The sequence below is a fragment of the Tetranychus urticae genome, chromosome 3, assembly GCF_039701765.1.
Source record: "Tetranychus urticae isolate SD_2017Ah chromosome 3, NJAU_TeUrti_SD_1.0, whole genome shotgun sequence".
NCBI lineage: Eukaryota > Metazoa > Arthropoda > Arachnida > Trombidiformes > Tetranychidae > Tetranychus > Tetranychus urticae.
Genome location: NC_142960.1, coordinates 16,632,940 through 16,642,887, shown reverse-complemented (window position 1 = coordinate 16,642,887; position 9,948 = coordinate 16,632,940). Strand labels below are relative to the sequence as shown.

General features: G+C 33.1%; 2 protein-coding genes across 3 annotated transcripts; both read right to left on the bottom strand.

Moving 5' to 3' along the window:
* Positions 1-394: 394 nt before the first annotated feature.
* Positions 395-3,823, bottom strand: Fmr1 (synaptic functional regulator FMR1). Of its 2 annotated transcripts, none has more exons than XM_015930474.3 (3): positions 3,566-3,823; positions 2,082-3,000; positions 395-1,384 (listed from the first exon to the last, which is right to left on the bottom strand). In XM_015930474.3, exons 1-3 carry the CDS (start codon positions 3,678-3,680, stop codon positions 556-558), a joined length of 1,863 nt encoding a protein of 620 aa, XP_015785960.1. In that variant the 5' UTR covers positions 3,681-3,823; the 3' UTR covers positions 395-555. The 2 variants fall into 2 exon arrangements, with proteins under 2 accessions (XP_015785960.1, XP_015785962.1); XM_015930476.2 differs by having other exon boundaries at positions 2,082-2,997.
* Positions 3,824-5,995: 2,172 nt separating this feature from the next.
* Positions 5,996-8,581, bottom strand: LOC107363222 (uncharacterized). Its single transcript, XM_015930418.2, has 3 exons — positions 8,502-8,581; positions 8,051-8,296; positions 5,996-7,302 (listed from the first exon to the last, which is right to left on the bottom strand). Exons 2-3 carry the CDS (start codon positions 8,247-8,249, stop codon positions 6,185-6,187), a joined length of 1,317 nt encoding a protein of 438 aa, XP_015785904.2. The 5' UTR covers positions 8,250-8,296; positions 8,502-8,581; the 3' UTR covers positions 5,996-6,184.
* Positions 8,582-9,948: the final 1,367 nt, after the last annotated feature.

Below are 9,948 nucleotides of genomic sequence, written 5' to 3'. Positions count from 1 at the left end.
GGTAAAAGGCAAAATTATAGACATTGGCGGCATCTATTGATGATGCATAAAATTGGTAAAACACGATTAGATTGCTTGGTAAATCTTGTTACATCGATTCCTTCACACAATCAAAAAACCATTTAAATATTATTTCGCGATATCTGATGATTTTAGTTCTACTGACTTACCAGAATCAAGTGATTTGTGTACTATTCGAAGGAAAGATAAATGAACTACAGATTTTTAACTGTTGTCTAATTTTTTGCAAGAGGTATTTACCTTGAAAACAATTTAAAGTCTAACAAAGTGAACTGTTACACAAATTCACCTTCAAACAAAAATTAATGTATCAGAAGATGAAATCATCAGTGAAAATGTTCACCATACAAATCGATATCTCATTTAAAACTAGTTAAGCAGAAAAAAATGAAATCATTTAATTAAGGACGCTCCATGAGAGTTGATAGTTGGTTTGAATGTTGTTTTTAGCTTCTTGTTGAGAAAGGTAGTGTTATTGGTGTTATTTTTTGTTTTTGTTTTGTTTTTTTAAGGGTTGATTATATTATTTTTTACTTAATTTGTGACTTTTTCGGTTTCTTTAGAAGAAATTTCTTGGTTCATCTTATTCATAGGTGGAGGATTATTAGTACTGTTTTCCACTACTGTTGATGATGTTGCCTCCTTATTTGAGAGTCTTTGTTTATTATTGTTTGAGTTTCTGTTGGATGTGTTACCATCTCTTGGTTGTGATCGTCGATTATCCATCATACCACCCGAGAACCTTCGGCCAGAACCTCCACGAGATCGAGAGTTACGAGATCTTTCATTTCCACCACCACCTTCTCTACTAGGGTTGTTTCCAGTTCCACTTCCGCCGCCGCCGCCTCGGCCTCCTCTATCAGTTCCTCTATCGTTTGTGCGAGGACCACGTGGACCTCGTCCACCGCCTTCCCCGCTTCCATAGTTGCCCATATCTCCACCGGTCCTATTTACTGTTCCGGTGCCGGGTAGAGAAGACGGTTGAGATGAAGCAGCATTGGTTGATGAAGAATGTGGCACATCTCGGTTACGCAATTGTAGAAATATTTCTAACTTTTCTTTTCTGAATTTTTCCATCTCTTGGAGATGTGAAAGATGATAGTCCAACAAAATTTTTGCATTTGTAATGGATTCTGTAGTTCCAACAAAAACGAATGGTACATTCTCTCGAGGTGGTTCGTTTTCACTATCACCTTCAACTTTAACTCGGACTACACCAGATTTGTCAACAATTTCTTGAATCACTTTGCCGTTGCGACCAATTACTTTCCCAACTAAACTACGAGGTACTTCGATTGCCTTTTCAGCGTACTCCAAGATATTACGAGCTCTCCGGCATGCTTCCGCTGAATTTCCCCTTATCCTGAAAAGAAAGGAAGAAAAAGTTGTTAGAAAAATTGAGTCAGCGTACAAGTGAGACAAAATCAAAATAACATGTTAAAAATAGTCACAATCAGAGATGCTGTTGCAGAAAGAATGAAAGAAAACCATGGTCCTTAAACCATTCTCTATTTCATTCTCTCGACTCACATCTCAGTTTAGTTTCTTTTTACATTTCTTGAGTGAACCTTCAAAGAAATGAAATGATAATCAGACCAGAGCGAAACAAAGGACAAACGCATATAGAGCTTGATAGTGGAACTGAAAACAGTAACTTTCGTAGTGATAGAAATAGATAAACAAAGTTGTAGTAAATTGACATATGAATGAAAAGATTGCGAATATATAATTTGTAAAATTTGTTATTTAGTCAAAGCTGTCAAATATGAGAGAAACAGAAATGCTGAATAATAAAATTATCTTAGTTACTATCAAAGTTAATTAGCAATTTGACACCAACATAAAGCTTATTTTAGCAATGTAAATGAACGATTATCAATCTTTATATTCTGATTAGTCTAGGATAATGGAAAAAGGATAGCTTAAACATTGGCCAGGCGTTAAATAAAAATCATGAGACTGAAACCTTAATTAACGGAATTTGGCTGAAATAAGCAAAAGCTTCATAGACAAGTGTACAGCTTGAGTTTTAAGGATTAAGAGTTCAAAAAACAACTTACTTAAAAGTACAACTATTTTCATCCAACTCAATGGAGACAATGTTATCGACTTTTCTTGCGTTTTGGATGTTCGCTCCGTGACTACCAATAGCAAGACCCATTAAATGGCTTGCTACCGTAAATTCATCTACATAGCAATTGGTTTGACCAGTAGAATAGGGGTAGCCGGTAGTACCGTAGGCTGAATTGTAGCCGCTTCCTTTAGAGGATTCCAATTGCTTGGCTGCTTCTTCTTTTTTCGCGATTATTATCATCTTTTGTTTAAGATTACGAAAATGCATATCACTGAGCATGTTGGCTCTCTTTTTCATTGAAAGAATCGCAAGGTTCTTATCCTTTGGAGCATAGCCGATTGCGATTAATACCTGTTTCGTTTCATCATATCTCACTACGATAGCTTCTATATATTGCTTAAAGTATTTATGAGCTTCTGGTCTATTAATCCAGTTGTAATTAGTTGTCGTAGATTTAAGATCATCCGGTATAGGTATCTCAATCTTGAAAAACGGGTTTGTGGTTAAACAGGGATTCGGATTTTTGTATCTAATCCTTTCGGAAGGTACAATCTCTGAGTAAGTACTACCATGACTATGACTACCCATTTCACAGTTACTTGTTGATGAGTTGTTGATAGATTGATATTCCACAACGTGAAAGTCTCCTTTAATCATCTTAACGATGGCTCGCCACCACCCACACTGTTCACCTTCATTGCTACTCGTTAATACTTCTACTTCCATGTTTTCAGTAATAGGGGGCATTTCTGAGCCATTACCACTGTCATTTGACCCATTATCCAAATAATTAGTTGGAGGGGGGAGTCTTATCCTGTTAATAGGAAATTCACTTTGAGGCTGCCAATCATTTTCAAAGGCTAAAGTGATCTTGGCGTTGCAACTCGATGTACTGCTGCTTTCTGCTAGTAAGAAATTAAAGTTTTAAAAATTTCATTAGAATTGGATATTATAAAAGCCAATAAGAGTTTGTAAAAGAGCATGATAAAAAACAAAAAGAAAAACGAAAGACGGAGGAAAAGCAAGTAGACAGAGGGAGAGAAAGGGAAAATGAATAGAGACTGAAAAAAGGAAACAGAATTGAGAGCGAGATGAGAAAAATGAAAAATGACCCTAAATATGTTAGCATAGGGACAACTATTTAAAATAAATCAGTTAAAACAAAGGATGCATTTGATAGATTATAGAAAGCTACATGTAAAAGCGTTGGAAATTGCAAATTGAGAGGAGTAATAAGTATAAGCAAGGTAAGGAGGCGAAAAAGCTAGATGCATCAGAAAGGTAAAAAGACATGGTTAGGATAGAGAGAGAGAGATAGAGAGAGGGACAGATAGAGAGAGAAAGGACACATGAGAAAAAAAGAGGAGGATAAGGAAGAGGACAGAGAGACCAGGAAGGACATGAGGTTGATGAAATATTAGACCAAAGGATAAAAATTCAGAAAAGATTAATAAATTAAGAAATACATACCATCGTTTGTTAAATTACTAATGTCTTCATGTACATCTACTATAAAAGCTTTATAAAAAGCTCCATTATCACCTCGTACCTCAACGATACCTTCTTTCAACAGGTCAGATTCCATATTGAAAAAAAAACGTGAGTCTAAATGATGAGTCTATTTAACAATTAATAAAGTAAGATTGTGATCAGGATGTTGAACAATTAGCGTAAATTGATTAAACTATCCTAATAATACAATATAATAAAAATGCTAGAACCCAGCTTTTGACTTGCTGCTTGTTGTGCCGATAAAAGTGTATCACAAGATGGCGCTTGTTGAATTAAAAGGGACTGTGTTCTTATAACGATATGAACATGAAGAAGCCTCAAATCAAGAAGATTGTCTATTTTGCAGTTTAATTGCAGCATTAACCAAAGAAAAATTACTCTCACCTTAAATCAAATCGCAAAGATAATTAATCAGATCGTCTACCAATCCAATTTGAAATTTCATAACCTTACACCTAAAGTATTAGATTAGATAACTTGCCTTTCAATTTATCATACAAATTATCTTGAAAAGACAAAATTTACAGTCAAAAATGGGAAATCAAATTAGAGTAAAAGCCGATAAGTGGTTACGATTGGACCGAAAATTAAACCACTTTGGATAACAATTAAAACGAAAACAAAATTGCAACTTGTTAGACTCAAATTGTAAGATAAACCATTCGATATCTTAAATCACCTGAAAATGAATGTAAAACAAGCTACCGAGTCAAGCCATTTAACATTTACAATTGAAATAAATCACCATTTGATAAGTAAATGAGACAATCGATGAAAAGACGATTACAATTGAAATAATTTGTGAAAGATTTAATTTAAAAGATTGTATCTGATAAAGACTGGATCTTGATTGTATCTTTAAATGAGATCTTAATATTAGTAACAAAATGTATTGCTAGATGGCAACAGTTACTTCCTTAAACCAAAGCAAACGAAATGTTCATATTTTGACCAACTGCTATAATTAAAGTGATTTGAAAGGCAAACGATTAATCACTTCACATATTGGCTCAACATGTTAATCTTTAATCTCAATCTTGAATGTGAAATGTTTAATCTTTTAAGTGAACCAAAATATGGACTACATGTGTGAAATAAAAAGTGAAATTTGATTAAACCTAAATGTAAATATGAGAAAGATTTTATAAGATTAACAATTGCTCATCTGATCTATTGTTTAGTGAATCTCAATTATCATCTGTTTACATTAGAAACATTGATTAATATTAAGGAATATTAAAATTTTGAATCGTTTTCTTTTGTTAACAACAAGCTTCTAAACTTATCACTTGAATGATTATTTACTTAATTTACATTACTCTCATTACTAATAATGTATTATGAACATGAATTATTGTTTACTTTTTTATCAATTGACAAATTTTTCTCTCAAATCTTAATAGTTGTTGCTTAAAAAAAAATCAATTAATATTTGACTAAAATTATACTTGTTAATCAATAATACCAATCATTTTTGTCCTCCAACTTTGTATTCATGTTTACAATGTTTGAATAACAACATTTACATATCAATACATTTCAAGTAATTCAAGTCTAAAATAAACTGCTATAATTGAACAATTAATTTGGTTGATCAATTATTGAATAACAAAATAATAACAGCAAATGATAAATGTAAATAAATCAAATGAACTTTCAATTTAACCTTTAAAAAATGTAATTGATACTAGTAAGAAATGATTTGTTTTAACCATTTTTTCCGGTTTTTATTTTCAAACCCAAAAGACAAACCTAAAACCAGTTTTGCCATTTTAATTATTTAAGATAATCAATGACATTGTATTTTTGTAGTCTTACCTTTTTAATTTAATGGTCACGGTCAACAAGCCTAATTATAATAATCAATTTGTTTGCACATCCGACCATAAATCATCGAACAACAAATCATCAGAAGAAAAAAAAATCATGAATTCTTGATATTCAATGTAATCAATGAATTGTAATCATTTAATGTAATTTATTGTTTTCTTGGTGTATACCTAAAATTGTATTGTATTGTAATATTGCCAGTTGAAATCAAGTTTAATCACTTCCCTTGATTACATATTTGAATGATTGTAAACATTAACAGTTTGAGCGCAAGTTTTCACCCCAAAACGAGTTGATGTTTAATAATCATCGTATTTATAACCAATAATACGTAATATATTGAAAATGTTAAATCATTCAAATGTAAACAATTATAACCAGGAAACACAAAAGGAGAGATTCTAATGGTAAAGAAAGTAACCATTTTTTGTTACCAGATTTCAAGTAAACCTAAAAAACAGGCAAAAACCAATTATTAATAATTTCAATTGTTTTATATTTTTCGCTTAATTTTTTGACATTTATCCAAATCTTTGGCTTATTTAATATGTAAATCAGTTGGTAATTAAGTTATCTTTTTAATTGGAGACAACCTTTAATCTTAATTGTTACATGAGTTGAAGTTGATATGAAAGCATGAAAAGGTGACAAACTCAACATGTAATTGTTGAAAAATGGTATAAAATATTTTTTGATATCTCAAATGAAACCTTATTTTTTCGCCGATTTTATTTCGTTGTTTTATGGTTAATTCATACGTGGAAATAGGACTCCTGAGTAAGTCATGTTATTGATTTCCATGTTTACACGCAATGAACTGTCAGTTGAATCTCGTCCTTCGTTTGTGTCTATTTTAACGTGCATGGCCGGCATTCCTGCATTTATCAGAATCCTTTCCACTTCAGGAATATTTCTATCTATTCCCTGATTATGAGATGTCGAGGAAGATGAAGATGATGGAGGTGAAGGTGAAGGTGAAGGTGAAAGTGAAGATGCATGTCTAACTGTTGAACCATTAACCTTAAAAGAACCTGCGCCATTTTGGTGATTATTATTGTGTAAATCTCTATTCGGATCAATCTGTCGTCCATTCATAGCTCGTTTAGGCTCCAAATTGAGTGCCACTGCTTGAGCCGAAGCTATGGCTTGAGCAGAGGCTAAGGCAAGCATAGGATTGCGTGAAAGGGAATGAATTGGTACACTATCCTCTTCACTCGATGAGGCACCAGAAGGAGTTGCAGTCGAGTTTCGTTTAACTAAACTTAAGGGTTGAGTTACAGTCATACCAAGGTAGGGCAGTCCAGAGTTGGTCGGCCGACCATTAGAAGGTCCTCCATTAGACGGGCCACCATTGAATAGGAAACCACCACTGAAAGCTGAACCCGAACCCGAACCTCCAGTTTCAGTTTTGATGTGTGCGGTGTGTCCACCGTTGGACGGGTGACCCTTAGCAGGACCCCCATTAGTATGACCACCATTACCCATAGAACCATTATTACCAACTATTGAATTACCCGAAATGCCCGACCCACCAGCAGCTAGTGATAAAGCCACGTCTACATATTGACCATTGGATAATCTTCGACCTTCTCTTCGATTACCATCAATAGCTTGTTGAAGCTCTTCGGGAGTCGACAAGTTTTCTCGGTCACACTCAAATGGATAAAGATACTTCATATACTGAGAGCGCAATGTGAAGGCAGCACTTGTTATGGACGAAGGCAAATTCAAGCCTTTAGTTATTTCCCTCCAAATCTTTTTATTAATAACTTCAACTAAGCCACCGTGATGAACTACCAGTTTGTAGAGTTCGAAGAGATCGAGGACCTGTTTGGCCATGATTGGTATTCGATTAACTGGGGTACCTGGATAATGATGGGAAACATGACATTTAATGAAAGGAACAATTTAAAGGTGAAATTCTATTCATTTATGAATCAATTGACAAGACTCAGTGTAACTTAATGTTAATCTATGTGTGAATTGTCATGACGGAGAGAGAAGAAAACGATATAAGATGAAGTTGATTATGATGATGATGTTGATTAGAGATGAAGATGAACCAATATGGTAACACCCAGATTGGATCGAGGCCCATTTAAGTTGTTATTTATGGAATTTTCATGGAAAAAATAGAGGAATTGAGAGTAAGAGAGAGAGAGAAAATCAAGTGAGATAGTAAAGGAGAGATGATACGGATCAACAGGGAGATATATAGAGGCAAAAGTGGTAAAACTAATAAGTTACGCCCGGAAGGCGATAAATTATTATTGAGTCAACTTGTAATATCATTCTGATAGTACATCAAGACGAATATTCAACATCATTATCATTAACACATATCAGAGAGGTGCTTATGCTTCAACGATGTCAATTGAAATGCACCATCAACTTTATATGTGTTTCTATTGTTTCATTTATGTTGACAGAATTATCGTTTTCAATTTTCTTCAATGCGTGACATTATTACCATTATTATTATCAAATCATCTTATCATCATCAGAAAAAAAAGAAATGATCATCTTCACTGTTAGTCTATGTGACAATTGTAACAAGTCATTCAAAGAAATAATAAGAGAACAGAAGAGATTAATTCAATGAGCGCGACTCACCTCTTTTGGTCATAAATGAAAACAGATCGTCTAAAAATTCTTTTCTTTTTGGGTCTGGAGTCAGCTCATAGAGCTGTTTAAATTGATCCTCGAAAGAGTATTGTAATTGATTATCATGTTGATTGTCCTGTTGTCTATCGGGTTGGTCATTTTGTTGTCCAATATAGCTCATTTCCTCTTCGTCTTCACTTCCTTCCATCGCAAAAGATGGATGAGGTTGCTTGTTTTTAACCCGAATGGTGGTAGCTTAATGAAGAAATGAAGAAATAAAACAAAAAAAAATAAATAAATAAATAAATAAAAAACTTGATAATAGATGTTAACTTGACAGAGACTGGATGAAAATGAGTGACAACATTAACTTAATCTTCAATCTTATGGCAACTTTAATACTTTAAGAAGCACCAATTAAATCCTCTGTTCGAGGGAGTAAGTCCAGTGGGGTTCATACCTTAATTTCACCACTAAAGACGATTGTCAAGAAAGATCTTCTTAAGACGGCTTTAACTCATTTTCCTAATGGCTTTCAGAGACATATTTTGCTCAATTATTTTGACATACTTGTTAGCTTCAAACAATTTAATTCACCATGGAAATGATTACTAGAGGGCAAAGAGTATAACAAGAGGTAACACGCAATGTTAACTATCTTTTGCAAAAAATAGGGAAAACAAGCAGAACGCGATGGCGCCACCAACAATCCTTTTAATTTTCTTTAATTTTTCAACTTCTTTTTTTCATCAAAAAATTTGTTTACATTTATTTTTTGTCATTTCTCTCTCTTTCCAAGTCTCTTTCTCTTTCTAACTCCCTCTTTCCTGCTCCTTATCTCTCTTATCCTCACTGCTCTCCCTTACTTGAAGAGGTGGCAAAAATTTAATTTTCAACTTTTAACTGACAAAAAGTGAGAGCCATCTATTGGTATCGAAGCCCTATGATAATTTAAACATTGCTTTCGTCTTACTATTGGCAATATAATAGACGTTATTTTTTTGAGTTATTTTCAGCAAAATTCATTTGCGCAAACACGGTAAACTGATTGGAGGAAAAAAAAATAATTTTCAGCTTCATCCTGTTATTTCAATTAATTATGATGTAATTTTCGATGATCAACCAGAAAAGTGACAAATGAGAAATTAAATTTTCTGTTTTCTGTGAAACAAATCAGTTTGATTTTTCAATTGAACCAACTGCTTTCTGTGACCGTAAGAGTTATCTGAAACTTATCATTTGTCGATAAAATTTTTTCCTTTTTATCAAAGATCGAACACTTTTCTCAATTTATTGACAGTTCTCTTGGGTTTTGGTTATTAGCCTTAAAACTCTAACAAATAATAAGTCTCAATATTCCGATAATGGCAGCATCTACAATCATCATTCTTTGACCAGTCATTAGATTTTATTATGGACTATAAAAATAATATGACTGAATAACGAAGAAAATCTGAGCTCATTCATTTAATAATCCTTCAAATGATAAGATTTGTGTTTGAGTAACCATTTACCTCTATAAATCAACATAAGCAACATAAGCAATACAATGATATAATTTTTTTGTACCATCTTCAATGATCTCCGAAAACTAGAGAAGAGAAAGGACCTTACGATTCGATTTCGAGGAGATTTCATGATAAATCGATAGTAAAATGAAACTGAAATGACAGAAACAAAGACATTGCACAAAAAAACAAACAAAATGAATGTTGTTCAACTTGAGAATGACTTTCATAGTTTCATTACAATAGATCTGATTAGACTTGAAATTGGAATAAAAATCAGCAAAAATTTGCATGTGAACACTTCACCAAACCAAATCTTTTTTAACTTATCGATTCATCATGAAATTTCTTGCATCGACCAGTAAGGTTCCTTCCCATGTAAGAAAAAACTTTGAATTT